This window comes from Nicotiana attenuata, chromosome 1 (genome assembly GCF_001879085.1).
Source record: "Nicotiana attenuata strain UT chromosome 1, NIATTr2, whole genome shotgun sequence".
In the NCBI taxonomy this organism is placed as follows: Eukaryota; Viridiplantae; Streptophyta; class Magnoliopsida; order Solanales; family Solanaceae; genus Nicotiana; species Nicotiana attenuata.
Window position 1 is genome coordinate 7159990 of NC_031989.1, and position 22818 is coordinate 7182807.

The window sequence follows — 22818 nt, forward strand, 5'->3', positions numbered from 1 at the left end:
AACTAACGCGCCCTAATTGCAACTAAAGAAGCATCGGTGCGCGCTCCATCTATACTAAGCAAAAACACACAAAAAATTCAACTTCAAAAAAGTTAAAAGTGCAAAAAACTTAAAAAGGCTCTCAGAGGGCAGAATGCACAGCCCAACCGTTTAAAGAATCTAAAGAGCACATCTTCACATCACCTGTACCATCACGTTTTTGCTTGCACTTCTGACATCCAGATAAAAAAATAGAGTTAACCATAAATAGAGTTAACCAGCCAACAAAATGGATTTCAACAGAAAATTATGAAGTCAATGGCAAATTACAACTTTCCTCTAGACACACAGGTTGGCAAGTGAATCCGAAACGATCTGGCTCGACTTATCCGGATTCGTGTTGTGTAAGACTCACTAAAAGGAGACTCTTCTACCAAGAGTTTCTTCATTGTTAGAGCTCGAACCTAAGACCTCTGATTAAGAGAGGAGTAATCTCATCCATCCTTTGGTGGTAAATATGTATTAGCACAATTTGCTTTGCACATGTCGGCGGATCTCTAGTTCTTTTCGTTTTTCCTTTTAACCTAGCTTTCTTCTCTAACAGAAATTATAAGACCCATGCATTTCAGATATCAGTCTAGGTTGTCTAGACTTGCTTCATTGCAGCAGAGGATATCAAGTACAATACATAACCTTACTACATAGTATTCTCCAAGAGTAGTAAAAAATTGCCAGTGATTTGAAGGCATTTTCCAAGCATGAATAATATTCCTGTTCTATCATGACCATGGTACCTAACTAACCAATCAATCAATATTCTCTGTGCTATTCTCACGAGATTTTGGAATGCAGAATTTGGTCCATTATCAATTTGCTTTGCAAATATACTCTGTTTTTGACAGTCTGGACATGGGGATGGAACCAATAAACTACCAAGCTTTTGGAGCCAAAAGATACAGAGTTATTGCCTTGCTGGTCACATCTGTAAAAATAATATTTGTCATCCCTCGTTTGCAGCATTTCCAATTTCTTTGTTATGGTTAAACAAGGAAACCTTCCTCTCGTGATTAATCCAAGACAAGAACTTATATCAGTAAGATTAGTTTCGCACGACAGTGGCTCTGCCTCGCACCTTCACACCTTTCATGTACATGCTGACTGATACAGGAGGCCAACGGGGCAAAGGAACAGATCACCAAAGCCCTAGTAGCCCCAGGGGATACTAGGATCCCCTTGGGTTCTCTTTGAGTAATTTACATATTTATTTAATGGATCACCTATTATGCGGAAAAAGTTATGTTTCACCAACTAAAATGACAAAATTATACGCTGGATTTGACTAAGAAACATCAAATGTGAACAAATAAAAGTATGCTTACTGGGGAGAAGCTGCTTAGAATAAGAAATATGCTATAAGAGATAACATTATTCAGCTAGAACTCAAATAATTTCTAAACAAATCACTTTTACTATGCTTCAAATATTCTAATTATACAAGGAACCAGGGAAGTAAATGCATTGCTTACAACAGAATAATGGTGACATCTCAAATCTAGACTTCAAACTGCTATCAAAATGGGCGTTCCTTGTTACTCATACGATTCTGAAGCAGGGGAAGCATTGTTGCAATTGCATAAGTCCCATGGTGAATTGTCAATTTCATCATAATTCAGATTGATGCATCTTGGAATGCTAATTAAGACACTCTCAATTGTCGCAATCTTCAAGCATTTAAATCCTTGTCTGCTTTTCTAATTGGGGCTATCGGCAGAGCTACATCATCTATTGCACCAGCACCGTTTTCCAGGCCTATTAGAGGATCAGATTCACCTTCCTTTGTCTGTATCATTTAAATGAAAGAAGAAGTGATGATCAATAGTTGCATGACTTGTCAAGTTCTGTTTTATATGTCCAACAATGAAATAAAATGCATTTGATAGAACAAAAATATCACGTCATACCTGAAGTTGTACCGATACTTCTGTAGCTTTTTTCTGACCTTCGCGGCTGCAATAATATGAATAGAGAACCATTCCTATCAAAGCAACAAGGATTCCAAGAATATTCCTCCAGTTGAATGGGTCATGAAGTAAGATATACCCAAAAGCTAATACTAGACAGGTTTTGAGATGGCCAAGGACTTGGTAGGTGACAGGGGATGTCTTTCCAATCACAAGGAATGTGCTAAAGTTAACAGAGACTGCGATCAAGCAGGAGAGGGCAATGAAAACCTGTAATTATAAAAATGAATCAGGTATGGGACCATACACATCAGAACAGCAGTAAATACATTGTCAAGAAGGGTTTATAATGTTACCAGCACTTGTGGTGTATATCTGAAGGCAAATACATTTTGCTGAGTCAAAAACTTATCCAGAAATGGACCAGAGATGAACAAAGTCATGGCTTGGTATGGACTAGATTGATACAACAGTTGTGTTGAAGAAACCTTGAACTTCTTCTGGATGGTATTGGTCATCTGAACGAAGCTAATTAAGAAATAAACAGTAGAACATATTCATGGACCACGGCAATATATGTCTTAAAAGACCTAGCTTTCGAAATTGATTTACAAACTTTTCCATATCATGTTTGATGCGAATAACATAGGTGAAAAGCCATGAATGTCGAGACGATCAAAATTATTACAATAAAATTGCAAGGAAATGCAGCTCCAAAAGACAACAGGTATAACAAAGCAAGTTATAAGTTCAAGGTCGGTTACATAGATAGCATTAAGATTTTGCATCTTACTCCACATTAGAAGCTAAACATGAAAACTGATAGCATGAAGAATCCGCTGCACCTAAGGGTGTGACCTAGTGATCAATGGAGTGGCGGGGAGAACTATGAGGTTTCAGCTTAAATTCTAATGGAGGAAAAAAATACTAGGTGATTTCTTCCCTTCTAAGACTTGGTGGCCAGAGTTACCCGGTCCCTGTACGGCTGTACTGGTGGGAGGTAACACGTACCACGTGGAATGAGTCGAGGTGCACACTGCACACAAGCTGGCCCGGTCACCACCGTCATCACAAAAATAAAAAGGAATGCATCCCTCACTAGTCCGCAATTAAGTCAAGGACCTCTATTAAACGAAAATCACCACATCTAATCCTTATGCAGGTTGACACAGTGTTCTTAAGAGGGAAAAGCACGGAAAAGTGACAATCTCCATGGGGCTTGAATGGAAAAGCAAGAAGTGAAGCACACAATCTACACAAATTAAAAAACACTTAACATATATGAATATTTTTATAACAAAAAAATGAAATATATATGAAAATCTTAGTACTATAATGTTTGCATTAGGGTAGGCTGTTTACATCACAGCCCTTGGGGTGCAGCTCTTCCCCGGACCTACGTATATGCGGAATGCGTTGTGCACCAAGCTGCCTGACCCTTATGACTATCAACTTCTCAAAGTTGAGATTCAATGAACCGACTTCTTCTCATGGGGATCACTTCGTGTGTTATTGTTCGAAGGACATGACTTCACTCATGAAGTGATAACCCTTCGCTTAATATTGCTTCATCGCTTGAAATGAGAAAATGAGTGCGAAAAGGAGTGCAAAACAATGAAAATGAGGAGTTAGCTACTTCAGAAGGATACAATTTGAGCAACACAAGTCGTAAGAATAGCAAGAAGTGACAAGATAGAGCCCAAGAAGTTCAGCTGTAGATCGGTTACAGTTGCAATTCCAACACCCAAAAGAAGAACGCAAAGAGAGAGTTGAATGCTCCGACTGTAATAATGAAGAGAAGTTTCAAGTTAAATCACAAATAGAGAAGACAGACGAATCTACCAAGCCTAGCAGAAAATTACATAGCAAAAAGCAAATTCCATTAGTGTCAATATAACAAAACCATCAGTAGAAGCTATAGCACCCTCGAGCACCTTAAAACAATCAGTTTTTTGTTTATGGAAACATGATTCACTCTTTATATGTTTGGCTGAGTTTGGTGGTATCTGAGTTAACAGTACCAAATCATAATGTCAAGACTGACAAGTGAATTAACTTATCCTGGTAGTTTATGCAACTTTAGGTGTTATCCAGTTCATGTTTTAGCCAAAGTTGTAGTCTGAAGGAAAATGTAACAAATCAAAGAAAATGCATCAATCAAAACGTCGATTAACCCAATAAAATTGATCAAGCAACCTGAACTTTTATTTTTATTTTTGTTGAGAAAGATAAACTAACCTGAATTTCTTGCTGAGGAATAGTGTCTCTAATAGTACAGTGCATGGAATGATTGCAAGCTTCGTCATCTAGCACATTTAGAGATAAAGCTTGAAGTTCAGAATTCATTAGGCAGAATGGACATTAATATTTGAAAGGGAAAATTTCACATCATAACAACTCGGCTCCCTACTTTTCAATTTTATAGCCCTATATTTCAATTTACAACCAACTAGCCCAAAAATAATAGGCTAATACTCAACATTCAACTCCAATAGATTCTCGAAACTACTATTTAATTTTTAAAAAAGATTGCTCAAGCTTTTAAGTTATTTTTTGAATAAGTAACTGTGACTAAAATATTAGTTCAACAAACCAGTTCCATTTGGGTGGTGAATATTAGATTTTTAACAAGCTTAAATATGTGGGTTTAAATTTCGAATTTGATTTTGTGAGAACTTTAGAGTGGGTGTTATTTAGACTTGTTAGAAATAGTATAAGGAGGTTGTATGTAAAATTTGAAGTCATTTAATGGAGATTTGGACTGGTTTTGAACAAGAATTGTAACTGAAAATCGTGGAAGAAGTTCGTCTACAGACGCTTGTATAAAGGTGTATAAAAGTGTATAATAGTGTATAAGATGTGTTTATACACTCATATACACTATTATACAAGATTATACATGATTATACAAAAAACTGACTTCGTCTTCAACCTTGCGTTTTTTCTGAAATTTAACTCAAATCTACTCCAAATTACTTCAAATTTAAATTTTGAACTCCTTTTGATATTTTCAATCAATTGGAACAACACCCAATCCAAACAACTAACAAACTCAAAAAATTCTATTTTCGAAAGTAAAGCTTTGAATGGCCTTCAATGGTGGACTTCTACTCTTCAATTTTCTGACATTGCAAACAGGGGGAGAATCAGAAAATACACGGCCCCTTGAAGCATATGTAGAAGATGTGAGAAGAAGAGAGAGTGAAAGCAATGGTTGTGAGAACACATATTTAACTCCAAAGCTTTTAGAAGCAATGGTTGTAAGAACACAGATTTTGAATTTGCTAATGCTTTCAAAATATGTACAATATAGTCTAGGTAGGGTAAAACTTAAAAACATAGGCCATTTTTTGTTATAGTGTGAAGTCATGTGTATTTTCTTGTAATTCATAGAAATAGCGATGAAGGTGGATGAAGGCAAAGAATGTACCTGATAAAAACCAACAGAATTGAAACCAAGGCTAAGGTTTAGCAAACCAATTGAAATTCCATTGAGAATACCAAATCCAACTACAGTTCTTGGATCAAAAGGTTTGTGTTCAAATAACTTCATCCATAGTGCCACATGGAGGGAGCAAAAAGTGACTAGTAGATGCCAGCTTGTCAAAGTTGTAGCTGCCATAAAACAAAGTTTACAGTACATTATCATCTCCTCTCTATCCCAGACTTGGAATAAGTGAATTAAAACCTGTAACAGCCACTACAGCCCAATTTGAAAATCTAGGTAAACAGTAGAGACTCTTTAAGTGGTTCAAGCATGAGTTTTGCAACCATGAAGTGATATTAAATGCAGTTTGTAAGTTCAAGACTATTAACATTCGTCGTAACTATAAACTAACAAATTTAACCACAGATTTATTGAAATACAATACTATCGAGGGAGATTAACTTAGAACCCATTTGGCTTATAGCTGATTTAGAGTAGCTGATAAGCATTAGGTGCTGAAAAGCACTTTTAAGTGTTGAAGCTGATCTAAAAAATAAGCAGTTACGTGTTTGGATAAAAGTGCTGAAATTAATAATAAGCAGCTGAAGAACTGGGTATACGAAGAGTTTTGTTTTAAAAAGAAGTATTTTAGGGATAGAATAGTAAATATTTTGGTCAAACCTAGAGTGCTTATAAGCTGAAATTTGATAAGTTGGGGGAGACCAACTTATGGCTTTTGGCTTATTTTTGACTTATAAGCACTTTTAAATTTACCAAACGCGTAGATAAGCCAAAAAGTACTTATAAGCTAGTTTGACCAGCTTATAAGCTTAGCCAAACACCCTCTTAGTTTTCACCCATCGGTGATTGATACAGCTATTACAATGCCAGGATAACTTCTTATCTTATGAGAAACCAGAAACGGGTAATGCATGACATAAAACAGAAGCATATTCGCCCTCAGGCCCAGTGGCGGATCCAGGATTTAAACATTATGCAGAGTCGAGTTCGGATTCAACTACAACTCAATTGATTTATTGGGTTCGAATCCATTATTTGTACTTAGTGAATTTTTTAACACATGCATAGGATCCGACCAAAGCTACTGGTTTTGATGAGCTCTGGATTGGAAAGTATATAGACTGGCAAAAGCTATGGTATCAAATTAGCAGAAAATTAATCAAATATTCAATATTCACTCTTCGATTTCAGAATCAAATATGAGGAAAACCTTTCGGAAATGATGATCAATTATAGGAAGCAGAACTTAACCAAATTCGAAATTTAACTCACCAAAACGGAAACCTAAAGAGCTCATAAGCGCTTTATTGCAAATCACAATCGATACTGACGAAACAACAGACAGAGACAAAGCTCCAATAGTCCCTAGCTGAAAACGCTTGTTCTCACTCATCCTTCCTTTCAGCTACAGCTGTCTGCTTCCGCTCTTTATCTAGATCCAACAATAAAACAAGCATAAGTAATCAAACGAAAGAATCAGTCAATTTTACCTAAATAAGAGTGCACTAAATCTCACATCTTAAAGAATTCCAAAATCAGCAGCAAATTTGATCAAAACACAGCTAAAATCCTTCACGCGCCCACTTTCAAACTCTGTACGTAAGATCCGATCGTACGATATTTGAGAAGATTTTCAACTTCAATTTTTGGGCTAAAAAAAAGTTGGGCAGTGACTTTAGTCAGTTGCAACTTGCAACTACAGTTTGGTGCAAACTCACCAAACCGTGTATTACACTGAGTTTGATAAATTTTCTAATGTGGAAATGTAAATATGGAGTATATATGTATGCATATATCTCAGTCAAAATCTGAGAGAGGAAGTGATGGAAGAGAAAGAAGTTGAAGGGACGTGCTTGCTTCTTCAAGAGACAATAACCCAATTAGACCCTTAATCTTAAATGTTGGTTGGTTTGATCCTTAGACTTTGACACTTAGCATATAGAGTCCACCAAGTTTGGAATTTTTATGTTACTTTGTGATCCCAACATTTAGCTAGCGCTTGGCTATAGATTTCCAAATTTGTTTTAAAAAATTCGATTTGGTTGAGTTTGATTTGAAGATGAAAATGTATTTGGACATCAGCTTTCAAAACATATTTCGCTTTTTCTTTTTGAAACATGACTTATACCCACAAGTTCTAAAAACTATCACAAATACCCAACAGTATCTTCATCAATAACATTCATTATATTAATCACAAACCATAGTAATGAACATAAATAAATTTGAGACAAATTTGTACTTCAATTTTTAATGATGTCTAAATTTGTACTTCAATTTTTACATTGACCATCAAAGATATCCAATTGAGTATATTATCTAGGCAGAGGCGGAGCTACTATTCTATTACACGTCCGACAGAACCTAATAGTTTCATCCTGAATCTGTTGTATTAAAAGATCACAATATATGTTGCCTTTTTTAGAACTCAAAATCTGTAAAGTTAACATCATAGTTTCGCCTCTATTAATCTAGGAACACTTTTGGTATATTCATGAATCATTTTCAACTCATCAGTTGTGTGGATTTGCTACTTCTTTTTACCATTGGCAGCTTTTGAACTAAATAGTACTAATGTGATTTAGATGGAAGGGACCTCTCTTGGGAACAAAGTTAATCACCATTAATGACCCTAATACATGTGAAGCTGGAAATATGGATCTAAGCACCGTACGATCCCTTCGTTCCCCATTAATCACATATCGTGCTATTGAATCTTCATGCAATATTTTATTTTGACTAGCAAGAAAACATTATTTCATTGTTTCCATTCTTTGCTATTGAAATTAGTACTTTGGAACAAGTATCTTTTTTGTCCTCAAACTAGTAAAATGAGTGGTTTGTCAGCTCATACACAAATATGGAGAAAGTAATTAACTCATACACAATTTTGTTATCGAAGTTGCATCCTATCTTTGAGTTTAACAAACATAAAAGCTAAGTCGTATCAAGTTTCTACTTAAATTGATTCATCTACACTTTATTCTTCCTTTATTTATTGCTTCACTATTGCTCTTTTTATGGAGAAAAAAAAATAATACCATATATATTGGATTCTGACCTTACAATATACACAACACTTAAAGTATGACCCTACCTTATATTATATATCCACTTTTTGACAGAACCTTGTCATTTTATTCGGATAATAAAGTTTAAGCAAGCAATTACACTTGCGTTGTCATCAAATTAATGTCTCTTTTGCTAATTAATCTATATTTATATATAAATATAAAGCAGGGACATAAGCCTGCCTACGTGTCACCTCTCATTGCCCAAGAATCTCAAGTATCGTCATTCTCCTTTTTTCCTGATTTTTTCTTTTAAGTGCTCTGTCAAAAATTCTAAAGTTACCTTTTATAATAATAATCCTAATAATTGTGGCTCTTCTTATTATTACTTTCACACGTCGCTTCACTTCCTGTTCCGTTACAACACCTCCTTCAACCGTTTCTTCCTCTTCTTTCGCCAGTTAAATACCCATCTCTCCCTTCGTTCTCTCCGTCGGCCAACGTAAATCTCCTCTAGATTTCAATTGCTTGATTCTTCCTCTATTTTTATGTATTTATGCAGATATTTAAATTAATTACGTATGTTGTAAATTTTGAGAAAATTGATTCCGACTTTTTGTATCTGCCTAGAGTGCATTTGTATTGTATTGATTAGCTTTAATTTGCCTCGTTTGTTAGTGTTTTTGGTTGGGTTCAAATAATGGTGCTCTGGAAGAACCAAACTTAATTCTTTTGTATAATATATAATGAGATATGCTCAAGTGAGAATAAATAGGCTTTTGAAGGTGCCGGGAGTTTTAAGTGATGAAGGCAATAAAAATTAATGAATTACATTCTTAGTTTAATCTCTTTTGTTGGTATTGTGACTATTGTTTCGAATTTATTTTGAACAAGAAAGATCTCTTGGATAAAGTATGGTGAAGTTGAAGAAAAGAGAAATTGCCAACTCGAGAACAACTGTTACACATGCATTATTTCACCGAAAATTTTCTTTTTATTGTGGTGATGTTGTGCTTTTACTCAGTGTGCCACTAAGGTTTTTCCGAGAAAATTTTTCGTATTTCTTGTGAAATGTGTTTTCCTGTTTGTTAAAATTTCTTGACTGCTGCTTGAGTTTAGGATTATTTTCCAGCATCTGTAAGTACTGCTCTCTTTCAAATCATATTCTAGCTAATATGTTTGCAGTGAACCATCTGTCGATAATGTCTAAGGTCTATGTGCATCTTCATGACTGTTTTTTAAGGTCATAATTTTTCTTCCATGACAACATATTAACTGCTGAAGCATATCAAATTGTGAACGCTGATTGGTACGGAGAATATGGAGTTTTTGTAGGTTGAGAGTTATGGTTGTTGCTGAATTAAAGCCAAACAAGCAATATTCCTGAAATGTGAAAGAGAAGGAAATAGTGGGTGGTAGAAGCAGAATTCCTCGAAGCTTTCATTAGTGCAATACTTATGTTTCAAATTCTTATTTTCTTAAGTCGATATTTGCAATGTTTTTGTTTCTCAATAGGAGCAATATAATATTATAAGTACTCTAATTTTCAAACACTTCTTCTATTTAGTATAAAGTGTATGAGTGAGAGTATTTCTTATATGCACTATCATTAAAAGTTTAAAAGATTATGTTTCAGGAACAATTATACTTTATCGGTTATAATGAGTTATTTACCTGTTATAATAATTTATGGTAGATCACAGATAGATGATTGATTAATGTAAATTGATTCTTTATAAGAAATAGTAAACTTTTTTTTGAAAATTTTCTTTTTGACCGCGCGAAGCGCGGGTTAATTGACTAGTAGTAGTATAAGTTGTGGCTTCATTATACTTGAATTTGCATATAAAACTCTTTGATAATGAAGATGGTGAGTTTCGCGATTTTTCATATTAAGGTAGTACACAATTTTTTTTTAATAAAACTCAAATGTAAACGTTTGAAATGGTAGACAATCAGGGTGTGTTTTGCATGAAGGAAAATGTTTTCATGGAAAACTTTTTCATAGATGTGAGCACGTGATTTTTCCCGACTAAAATACTCCTACAAAAATCACAAAATAGATTCGTTTTAATTATTTTAATTTTTATAGATTTTTCTTGTTAATTTTTGTTTGCATTTAGTTGCATATTTAATATTTAAAAGGCAGAATAGCCTAAATGGCACTTGTACTTCACCCACTTTGTCATGCCGGTCCCCAAACTTACATATTTGTCAATTGAACACTTATACTCATTCAAAACGTGAATAATAAACGCTTATCCAACGTGGCTTATCATATGTGTCATATGTGGCTGCAGTGCGTGATTCACACGCCTGTAAGGGGCGTGAAGACAGTAAAAAAAGCCCTAACGGCAATAATTTAGCCTATTTAACATCCATCTTCTTCTTTGTACCTTATTCTCCATTGTTGAACATTGTAGAAGCTAAATTCTGATGCCTTCTTCTTTCTTTGTTAGCTTCAACTGTCAAAAATAGAATTTTAATTTCATGTGAATCTTCTTTGCCCATCAATTTTTGCAATCTCCTTTTGTTTTGAAAGTGGATTTTTTCTGCTTCTCCTGCAACAAATACGCTATTGCCGCCTCTTCTCCTTCAACAATGAGGATGCAACCTTTGTGTTATTGTGGAGTTGCTGCAGATCTTAAAATGTCACGAACACCCACCAATCCTGGAAGGAGGTTCCTGGGCTGCCGAAGATATGAGATTGGTGAAGGTTGTGGCTTTTTCAGATGGGTTGATCCTGCGATTGAGGAAGAACACTACAAGACTCTTCTTGCGGCTCTTATTAAGAAGAGTGATCGATGCCATTGTCAAAGAAGTCAAGGAAGGTCGAAGTTGAGAGTTGCTGCTATTATAATTGTGGTTGTACTTGTTCTAATGTTAGCTATTATGTTATTTGTTTAGGATTGATAGTGCACTTTGTTATTTCCTGGGTTTAGGCTACATATTTTGTGTTGATGTAAAATTTTGTTCATGAAATATATTGACAAAGGCTCCATTACAGCAACAAGTACTGGTTTACAAAACATTCAAAATAAGGGAGTTGGTTTACAAAATATTGTCAATGATAGGCAATCAACAAAAACATACATAATGAAGTAGCTTTACAAAATATTGTCTACCACAGTCAACAAAAACATAGTAAATATCAGTTGAGCACTTCAATTAATGTCTGTTGTGGCTTGGCTGCTTGGTGTGGATTGTGTAACTGGTGTGGCTTGAGTGGTTGTAGCAGACTTTGCCCTTCTGTAACTCTGTTCTTGCAGCTGCCTTTGTGTAACTGCTGGTCGGCCCTTCCACTTTAGTCCAGGTGGTTTGAACCTAAGTTCAATGTTGGTAGGAGCAGAACTTATGAGTGTAGAAGGATTGTGTACCACTCTGTCAGTAGTTCCAGACTGCACAAAAATAAAAGGTTGTGAGTGAGGGATTATGTAGTAAACCATTGTGTAATTGAGTTGAAATATTTACCCTCTGTATAACAGTGCCACTTGAATCAAATAGCACACCATATCCTGCTGTCTTTGTTCTCTTAGACCCTGCATTTGCACCACCTCTTCTAGGCTCATTGGTCTTCCTTTTTGGACCTCTTGCAACATTAGTTGATTGTTGTGTGCTTGGATCAAGGATTGCTGGTGTTGTTGATGTACTTGCAGGTATTGTTGATGCACTTCCAGCTGCTGCAGTTCCACTTTCAGCAGTTTCACCTCTACCTGAACTAGATCCAGCCCTTCCCTCTTGGTTTTTCTGCATACACATAACAAAACTATCACTAGTAATTGAATTCTTTCAATATTAGTAACAAAACAAACATTAATACTTACTGCTGATGGGCATCCTTTCTTGTTATGTCCTACAGTCTTGCACAAATAACATCTCATTTGTCTCCCTATCCTTGTACCCTTCCCAAACTTCTTCTTTGGTTCATCAGCAGCCTTTGTCCTTTTTTTCTTTGGCCTTCCCGGCATTGCAGTTATAACAGGTGGCTCAATAGCTGGCAGTGTGCTTGTTGGCCACAAATTCATACTAGTTAACGGTTGAATGAATCTGCTATATGCCTTAAGGTAGGTATCCTTTCTATACCAATGATCAACATATGGCTCAACCTCATAGTTCTTGTAATGCATTGCTGTAATTGCATGTGCACATGGAATTCCTTTGAGTTGCCATGATCTACAAGTACAGGTATATGCCCTAAAGTCAACAACATGTTTATATGGCCCATCCTGGATCTCATACCCTGTTTCACCATTAAATTCGACTTCACATTTGGCTGCCCTTTGAGCATTCTCTCCAAGTATTTCCATAGCCATGGGTGATATCTCACCTACCCATTTTTTAGAAAACTCTCTCATGCTATTCATCCTCTCCATACACTTGATTCTAATTTCCTCTAACATAGTAATGATAGACTTGTGCCTAGCTGCCAATATCCAACTATTGAATGTCTCACACATGTTGTTCTCAACTACATCACACTTACTATGGTCTTTGAAATATGCCCTACACCATGTTTCCTTGTTGTATTTCATTAAGTCCTGAACAATATTTCCCCCCAGCTGGTCCATTTCATCCAACTTCTTGCTAAAGTAAACCTCAAATGTAGCTCTTGCGCACTGCCAGAATTTTTTCCTTCTTTCCTCACCAGGCCAAGTTTGCTTCCAATTAGCCCAGATATGTCTAGCACACCATCTCATTTCAGCATTTGGCAATAACTGAGTTATTGCTAGATGAAGACCCTACAGTCATAAAAATTATATTGTTATAACTTAAACATAAATGAAAACAATTACACTTTAAAGAAAGAGTATTAGAAACCATACCTTCTGCATATCAGACATGACTGTCAGCCCTTCTCCTTCAGTTTCTGTCAAGTTTAGATCATGCTTGAGACACCTGATAAACCAAGACCATGTATCCTTTGATTCCTTTTCAACTACTGCCCAAGCCACAGGGAACATTTGATTATTTCCATCCTTGGAAATGCAGGAAAGCAGTTCACCTTTACATGTCCCCTTTAGGAATGCACCATCAAAGCCAATTATGTTTCTGCACCCTTCTAACCATCCAGTTTTCAATGCTTCAAGACAGACATAAATGCCCATAAAGACTTCCTTGCCAGAAACTGAATCCTTAGATGTCCTTATCACTACAGTAGTGCCAGGATTAGTAGACTTCAGCATTTCTGCATAATCATGAAGCCTAGCAAATTCTTTCTTGTAATCACCCATATTCTCCTTCATAACTATCATTTTTGCTCTTCTACAGGAAGTTTTACTCACATACAAGCCATATGATTGCCTAAGTAAGGCTTGAATCTGATGAAGTTTAATTTGAGGCTCACTAACTATTCTGTCTTTGAATTTTTTTGCAATCCATGGTGGGTTACACATCTTGTTCCTTGTTTTCTTGTAGCATTTATGGACAGGGTAGTATGTAATACCCTAAAGTTTCTGATGCTGCCTTCAATGCTACCAAGGATATGCCATGGACATCCTTTTTTTGTGCACTTTGCCCTAACCCTTTCCTTCTCATTAGGTTTCAACTTAAGGTTGACACCTTTTTGAATAGAATATGTCTGCAATGCCTCCCTAAACTGTACAACATTCTCAAAGATCATATACAGTTCAAAAAATATTTTTTTGGAAGTTGTATCAAAATACACCTTCTTACTTGGATTCCTAGCTGGAGCATCCCTTACTTCATCAGGGCCAACAGGTTCTCTGTCATCATCACTACACTCACTACCTGGATCTGAGCTATCAAAATACTGGTCATCCCCTCCTAGTTTCCCTTCATATTTTCCCCTTCTGTTCTTATGCATATCTTCAAAACCATCATCTACACCAACTGGACCAGATGGTATCTCATCTACATTTACTTGGGCATCCTTCTTTTTGTTGAGTTTAGGCTGTCTAATTTCAACTAAATCGTCTTCCAAATCACTACACTCTTCAATGTTCTCATCTACATCAAATAGTGAGTCAGACCCTTCAGAATCATCAAGGTCCTCATCAGATTCAGATTCTGATGTTTGAAGGTGATAGGAAGAGAAGTTATTACTTTCACCTTCATCTGATTCTTCTATCTCTTCATTTAACCCACTGTCATGCCCCTCTGTTTGTATAGTGGGGTCTAGTTCAGTTATGTCCTCAACAAGAATAGGCTCACTAATTTTATGGACAATACAAACATCAACAAAGTCACCACCTTTCAATGTATTAAGAAAATTTAACACATCAGCATCTGTTTTTAAAATGAAATAGGCACCACTTTTGTTAACTTTACATCCAAACAAATCCACTTCTAAAAATCCTAAGTCCCTAGCAAACTTGTGAAACAACATAATATGTAGCTCATCCACATCAACTGTAGCTAAGTGAGGACAGGTTAGTCCATTTGCATACCTTAGGTCAGGGTCGGATACAAAATTACCAATGTGGTGGATTTGTAGGTTAACTAGGGTTGAAGCCATTTTCTTTTCATACCTGCAAAGAAACAAAAAAAAACAGTGTTATCAATGACTATTTGTTATCAAAAGTTGCACCTTTACACAACTCCATAAACAAACCAACAAAAAAGACAGATTTTTAAAGTAAAAAAGCATCCAAGATTCCTTTTTCGTCCCCACAATGCCTTATAATATTCAGAAAATACTGTGGTGGACCGCTAACATGAACGAGACCCAACAAAAACACCAAGACACTAGGATGAAATTCTGATTTGAAAACAAAAACCCAAAACACTAAAGAGAATAACCAAATATGCCATTACATGCATGACACTACATTAAAAAGGCCTTTCACTCTAACATGTAGCAAAACACAACAAAAGCCCTATATATTAAGGGATATTAAACAGCAATTACGACCTAACCCAACCTCCCCCTAAAAAATCCTAAACAGAGCAAAATCCCCATAAATAGAAGGAAATGAAGAACAATAAAGACAAAATATGAAGAATAAATGAAGAAACTTACCCCACAAACTTTGATAACAACTGTACAGATGAAAATCCCGGCAAGAACGACGGAGAAGAGAGGAGCGACTCACTGTTGTTCGATACTATCTAAGCCCTAATTTAGCGGGGTAATTGTAAAATAAGGGGAAATGTGGGTTGGGGGGGGGGGGGAATAATTTTTTATCCTATTTGGCCATCAGATGTGACTTGGAGCCTACGTGGATATATTTTATTGACGTGGCGTCCTACGTGTAGGCGATTGTCAAACACGCACTGGCAGCCTCATTGGATAAGCATTTATTATTCACGTTTTGAATGAGTATAAGTGTTTAATTGGCAAATATGTAAGTTTGGGGACCGGCATGACAAAGTGGGTGAAGTACAGGTGCCATTTAGGCCATTCTGCCTATTTAAAATTATAAGAAATACCAAAAATTCTTAGAATATTCATTGCATATAAATTTAGGTGTACTTACATTTTTAGAATTTAATTACATTTATTAGATGCATATTAAATAAAAATCTCAAAAATACCATGGTCATTTGATTCTTAGCTTTTAATTTTAAATCATTAATTTTCTTTCATTAGTGCTAAATTAATTAATTGTTAGGAATAAATTTGATTTAGAAATTAACTTAGGTTCTTAATTAATTTGATTAGGATTTTTAATTAAAAAGGGAAAAAAAACAAAGAAAAAGAATTAAGGAGTATGCTGGGTTTTGTTTAAATTTGGGCCGAAGACAATTTCAATGGCCCAAATCTCACCCAACACAGTTAGCCTACCCGGTCCAATTCCTCCCTTTATCAAATGACCCCGTTTCATTAAAACAAAATCACATTCGTTGATCACCTTAGATCCTAACGGCTGTGAACTGAACCCCCCTCCCCTTTATTATTGTCCGAAATTAGATCCCCCCAAACCCTAGAGACCTCCAAAAGTTCATCTCCCTCACCTCTCTATCATCTTCACCGTCTGTCGCCACCGGAAGTCGCCCACAGCGGCGGTGCCACCCCAAATGCCCCCAAAATCACACCCTAGACTCCTCTCCTCATCCTCAACCCAAAGCTACCATCAGTTTTCCCAAAATCCCCACCAAACCGCCAAATTCTAGACCTAGAAATACTCAGAAATCCTAATTTCAGTGGTTTGATTCCTTCGAGGTTTCCAAGAACGATTCGACCTGAAACTTGTGTTAATCGTTTGTTCTCAACAAGAACTTTCAATTAATACCAGTTTTGGCTAGGGGTGTGCATTCGATTTACCGATTCGATTTTGACCCTTATCGATTATCGATTTGTACATATGCTTATCGTTATCGTTTCAATAAGGTTTCGATTTTTTCGATTTCGATTTATCGATTTTCGGGGCTTATCAATTCGGTTATTGATTACACCAATAAGAAAATTTGCGAGATTCCACGAAAAGTATATCGCTATAAACACACCTAACTAATATGGACAAAAAGAAGCTAAAATAAGACGAACACCGTTTATGACATAAAAATTGTGTCAACAAGCACATGCAACGAAACTAAAGTAAGGGATCAAATGTATACCACCAACACTCCAACGATATAAAAAAAAATACATCATCACGCTAATTCTATTTTCCATTAATTTGAACTTCATTCCCTTGAGCTTTAAATATGATCATTCCCTAAATGTTGTATCCCTTGTTGAAAGTCCTAACCTTTAAACCTGGAAGAAATTAAGAAAAATATTAAGAACTTTGTGATACATCATATTCTTTTACAAGTATATTATTTAAAATGGAGAACTTACATAGCAGCTAACAAACTCTAGCAAACATCGTCGGTGGAAGCTTCTTTGCCAAGATTAATAAAATCTAATAAGAATATATATTAACAAGTCAAGCAATTAATATATTATTTGACTATCTTAAGTAATACAACAAAATTAATTAAAATATACATACCTTCCTCGAGTGTCTCGAGAAAATCTAAATCTTCCTCAACAGGAAGCGATTCACTCCGAATATATTAACTTTGTGATTTAAAGTCTAAGCAAATCTTCTACAAATGTAAGAGAACGTATGAATAGCTGTCTTTTAAAACTACATTAGTTGTTTTAACTTAAAAAAGAATTCTTGGATATATTTTTTAAAATATTTTGTTTTGTTTACCAATAAATGTTGTTAGTAAAATAAACAAACATATTTGTGATATTCAGAAATCTTATTGGAAACATTCTTTCTCACAGCGGGCTAAGATAATCTCTTGCTAACTTGACTGTTAAAAATAATTAGTGTAAATTTACTTATTTTTTAAGATTTTCGTCTATTCTGTCTTTTCAGATTTGACACCAAACCATAATATTCAGCTTTTAAATGAAACTTCAACAGCTCTGTCCACGTGAAATTTCATTGGTAGAATTCTTGTAAGTTGTAACACTTGAAAGGGTATTATAGAATAAGGGTATATTTGTCTTTTTAGTATATCTTATCGGTTTATCGATAAACCGATAACCGAAGAGGACAAAATCGAAATCGATAACTCGATAAGGAAAATTTCGAAATCGAAATCGAAACCGTTATCGATAAACCGATAACAAATAATCGATTCGATTTATCAATAAACCGATTCGAATGCACACCCCTAGTTTTGGCTCATATATATCGAAGAGCGCTAGAGTCTGTTCAAGTCAGCCACCTTTGTTTCCTAGATACTTGAGAGGTATTGTGACGATCCGGCCGGTCGTCTCATGAGTTACCGGTCCGTTTTCCCCATTTCTGCTCCTATTTGCTTTGTTCATCTGTGTTGTGAGGTATCGGTTGGTTGGATTGAATCCGGATTGGTTTCGGTGAAGTTGGAGACACTTAGTCTCTTTTAAGAAAGCTTAAGTTGGAAAAGTCAACCGGATATTGGCTTATGTGTTAGAGGGCTCAGATGTGAGTTTGATGGTTCGGTTAGCTTCGGGAGGTGATTCGTGACTTAGGAGCGCGATCGGAATGGGTTTTGGATGTGTAGAGAAGATTTAGGCTTGAATTGGCGAAGTTGAGATTTTGGCGATTTCCGGTTGATAGGCGAGATTTTGGTATAGGGGTCGGAATGGAATTCCGAGAGTTGCAGTAGCTTCGTTAGGTCATTTGGGTAGTGTGTGTAAAATTTCAGGTCATTTGGAGGTGGTTTGGTTGGGTTTTTGATCAAAAGCGTATTTCGGAAGAATTGAGAAACTTAGGCTTGAATTCGATGTGATTTGGTAGATTTGATGTTGTTTGAGGTGTTTTGACGATTGGAACGAGTTTGAATAAGGTATTGGGTTATGTTTGTGCTTTTAGTTGAGGTCCCGGGGGCCTCGGGGTGATTTCGGGTGGTTATCGAAAGAGTTGAAGTGTAATTGCAGCTACAGATTTTTCCGCTTCTGGTATTTCCGCACCTGCGGAAATGGGACCGCAGGTGCGATGCCGCAAGTGCGAGGTAACCAGCCGCAGATGCGAGAAGGGGGCTGGCGAGCAGTTTCGGCAGAAGCGGTCGAGGTGGCCGCATCTGCGAAGCCGCAGATGCGGAATTTTTGCTGCAGATGCGATTTTGGGGACTTATGTGAATTTCCGCAGAAGCGGATGGATTGACCGCATATGCGGTACCGCAGAAGCGGGTTTTGGACCGCAGATGCAGAAAGGCCTGGGCAGAATGTATATATTTCATACTTCATGATTTTTGAAGGGTTTAACCATTTTTGAACTCGGAATTGGGAGCTTTGGGCGATTTTGAGGAGAGAAATTAAAGAGACTTCGTAGAGGTAAGGATTTTGGACTTAAAACACATTTCTATGGTAGAATTTCATGAATTAAGGCTGTAATTAGGAGGATTAAAGGGCTAAAAATGGGAGAGCTGGGGCTTGGAATTCTGGAATTTTGATTTGGGATTTGAAGGGTCATTTGGACTCCGATTTTGGTGTTCTTTATATGCATAGACCGTGGGGAGATAAGGAACCCGTTGATATAAAAATTTCTGAGTTTCGAGAAGTGGGCCCGGGGCTCGGGTTTTGCTAATTTCGGGATTTTTGGTATTTTTCGATTGTTTTCGCTTGGGCTTTGTTCCCTTAGCATATTGTGACGTTATCGTTCTGATTTTTACTAGATTCGACGCGAGTAGAGGCCGATTCGAGTGGCAAAGGCGTCGCGGAGTAGTATTTTCACTGGTTTGAGGTAAGTAACCATTGTAAATTTGGAACTGAGGGTACAAACCCCGGTATTTGACTTGATTTGGTAAATGCGGTGACGCACATGCTAGGTGACGAGCGTGTGGGCATGCACCGGTAGGGATTGTGACTTGGTCCGTCCCGTAGCGACTATTAAGCCGCGTATTTTATTTGAAAACGATATATTATTCTGGATTTTAGATCCTTATACTGTATTATGGGCTTTATGCCATGTTTGGGGCCTCGTGCCGATCTGTAGCAACCCTTAGGGGCATTTTAACAATTTTCCTCACTTTACTTGTTAAAAGCATAGCCTCAGTCCTGTTTTTACCTGTTAAATGTTTAAAACTGGATTTATCATTCTACTCCTACTGTGAGGACTGTTAGGCTAAGTTCCCTAATTTCTGTTGTGATGCCCGAGAGGCTGTGAGGCTAATGACTGAGAGAGGTTGAGAACCTTATAGTAAGGATATTATATGTATATATTATGGATCGGGCTGCACGCCGCAGCGATACTTATATGGATCGGGCTGCACGCCGCAGCGATATATAAATATATATTGGATCGGGCTACACGCCGCAGCGATATGACGCTTGGGCTGTAGGAGCCCCTCGAGAGTCTGCACACCCCCAGTGAGCGTAGTCGACTATATATACATGGATCGGGTTGCGCGCCGCAGCGGTTATTATGATTTCTATTATTATGGGTTAATACTGAGCCGAGTGCTAATAGTGAATATTGTGTGACTAGAGTTGAGTCACGTGTGACTGAAAGGCTGCCCGAGGGGCTATGTTTTGAGTGATCTCTTGCCCAAGGGGCCCTGTTATGATGTCTTTACTGCTTTCACTATTTTTATGAACAAGCCACTGTTGGATATATTTGTCAAGTTACTGATTTCAAAGTTTAAACTAAAAATAATGAACTTATGACAGAACTGATTTTAAAGTTATATGTTTTGAACCGCTCGTCACTGCTTTCAGTCCATTATTAACTTTAGTTACTTACTGAGTTGGCGTACTCACGTTACTCCCTGCACCTTGCGTGCAGATCCAGGTGCCCGAGAGGCCGAGTGAGAGCTTTCAGCTGTTTTCCAGCATTTGTTGGGGATTTCGAGGTAGCTGCATGGCGTCCGCAGCCCTGATTTCTCCCTTCTATCTTATTACTTTCCGCATTTCTAGACTATCTATGTAGTAGGTTGTTCAGACTTATATTAGAGGCTCGAGACTCGTGACACCAGATCAGTGTGGGCTGTGTAGTCTCTATGTCTTGTTGATTTCCGCATATCTTCCTTGTTGTTTTAAACACTTATTGCGATATTGGTAATTAAACCGTGTTAGCAAATGACTTATTAAATGAATATGGGTCGTGGTTTGATAGTTGGTCCGGCTTGCCTAGTAATGGGATAGGCGCCATCACGACCGGTGTTTGAGGTCGTGATAAGTTGGTATCAGAGCCTAGGTTACATGGGTCTCACGAGTCATGAGCCGATTTAGTAGAGTCTCGCGGATCAGTACAGAGACGTCTGTATTTATCCTCGAGAGGCTGTAGAACCTTTAGGAAACTTCACATTCTTGAAACTCTTATCATGCGAGTTTGTTGATCCGAGTACTAAACTTCTGTTGTTCTATTCTCTCACAAATGGTGAGGACACGCGCTACTAGACAGGGTGGACGACCACCAGTGCCACCAGCTGTGCCCACCAGAGGCCGAGGACGCGATCGTGGTCGCGGTAGAGGTAGATCAGCGGGGGCAGCACCTGTAGATCCACCAGCTGCCCCAGTTCAGGACCAGGTCCCAGTTGTGGACGCTGCAGCAGCACCAGCTCAGGCACCAGCTGTGCCTATTGTGATTCCAGGCCTTCAGAAGGCTCTAGCTCAGATATTATCAGTGTGTACCGGTTTGGCTCAGGCGGTCTCAGCTACTACGGCCGCAACTACTTCACAGACCGGGGGAGGGATCAGACCCCCGTTGCTCGCACACCTGATCAGGTTGTGCAGGGACTCCAGACACCGGGGGCACCTCCAGCCCAGCCGGTTGTACCAGCTCATGAGTTTGTAGTGCCAGTTATGCCGAATGATGAGCAGCGTCGACTTGAGAAGTTTGGTAGGCTCCAGCCTCCGACATTCAGCGATGCAGAGGGAGAGGATGCCCAGGGATTTTTGGATAAGTGCCAGAGGATGCTTCGTACAGCAGGGATTCTAGAGACTAGTGGTGTGGCATTTACCACCTTTCAGTTTTCCAGGGCTGCCTTCACTTGGTGGGAGGCGTATGAGAGGCGTAGGCCTGCTGGAGCAGCTTCAGGAACTCCTAGATAAGGGGTTCTTTCGGCCTAGTGTGTCACCTTGGGGTGCGCCGGTTCTGTTTGTGAAAAAGAAGGATGTCACGATGAGAATGTGCATTGATTATAGACAATTGAACAAAGTAACAGTTAAGAACAAGTATCCTTTGCCTCGCATTGATGATTTATTCGGCCAACTTCAGGGAGCGAGGGTATTCTCCAAGATTGATCTCCGTTCGGGTTATCACCAGCTAAAGATCAGGGATTCGTATATTCTTAAGACGACCTTCAGGACCAGATATGGTTACTATGAGTTCCTAGTTATGTCTTTTGGGCTGACCAATGCCCCAGCAGCGTTCATGCGTCTGATAAACAGCGTGTTTCGGCCTTATCTTGACTCATTTGTCATAGTTTTCATTGATGATATCCTGGTATATTCGCGTAGTCAGGAGGAGCACGCGGAGCATTTGAGGGTTGTGTTGCAGAGGTTGTAGGAGGAGAAGCTTTATGCAAAGTTCTCCAAGTGTGAGTTTTGGCTCAGTTCAGTGGCATTCTTGGGACACGTGGTGTCCAGTGAGGGTATTCAGGTCGACCCAAAGAAGATAGAGGCGATTCAGAGTTAGCCCAGACCGTCCTCAGCCACAGAGATTCGTGGTTTTCTTGGTTTGGCAGGCTATTATCGCCGGTTTGTTTAGGGATTCTCATCTATCGCATCGCCCTTGACCAAGTTGACTCAGAAGGGTGCTTCATTTGTATGGTCGGACGAGTGTGAGGAGAGCTTTCAGAAGCTCAAGATAGCTTTGACCACAACTCCAGTGTTGGTTTTGCCATCAGCTTCAGGTTCATATACAGTGTATTGTGATGCTTCGAGAGTAGGGATTGGTTGTGTATTGATGCAGGAGGGTAGAGTTATTTCATATGCTTCTCGTCAGTTGAAGCCCCATGAGAAGAACTACCCCGTTCATGATTTGGAGTTGGCTGCCATAGTTCACGCATTGAAGATTTGGAGGCATTACTT

The 22818-nt window shown here is 37.9% G+C and overlaps 2 protein-coding genes across 2 annotated transcripts; both read right to left on the reverse strand.

The window, feature by feature from the left end:
- On the reverse strand, positions 1336-7246 carry LOC109232003 (uncharacterized membrane protein At1g06890-like). The gene is made up of 8 exons (XM_019397667.1): positions 6905-7246; positions 6661-6820; positions 5371-5555; positions 4179-4246; positions 3590-3722; positions 2297-2458; positions 1941-2210; positions 1336-1819 (listed from the first exon to the last, which is right to left on the reverse strand). The coding sequence occupies exons 2-8, from the start codon at positions 6779-6781 to the stop codon at positions 1703-1705; spliced, it is 1056 nt and encodes a 351-aa protein (XP_019253212.1). The 5' UTR covers positions 6782-6820; positions 6905-7246; the 3' UTR covers positions 1336-1702.
- On the reverse strand, positions 12118-13651 carry LOC109232679. Its single transcript, XM_019398434.1, has 3 exons — positions 13223-13651; positions 12301-13138; positions 12118-12146 (listed from the first exon to the last, which is right to left on the reverse strand). The coding sequence occupies exons 1-3, from the start codon at positions 13649-13651 to the stop codon at positions 12118-12120; spliced, it is 1296 nt and encodes a 431-aa protein (XP_019253979.1).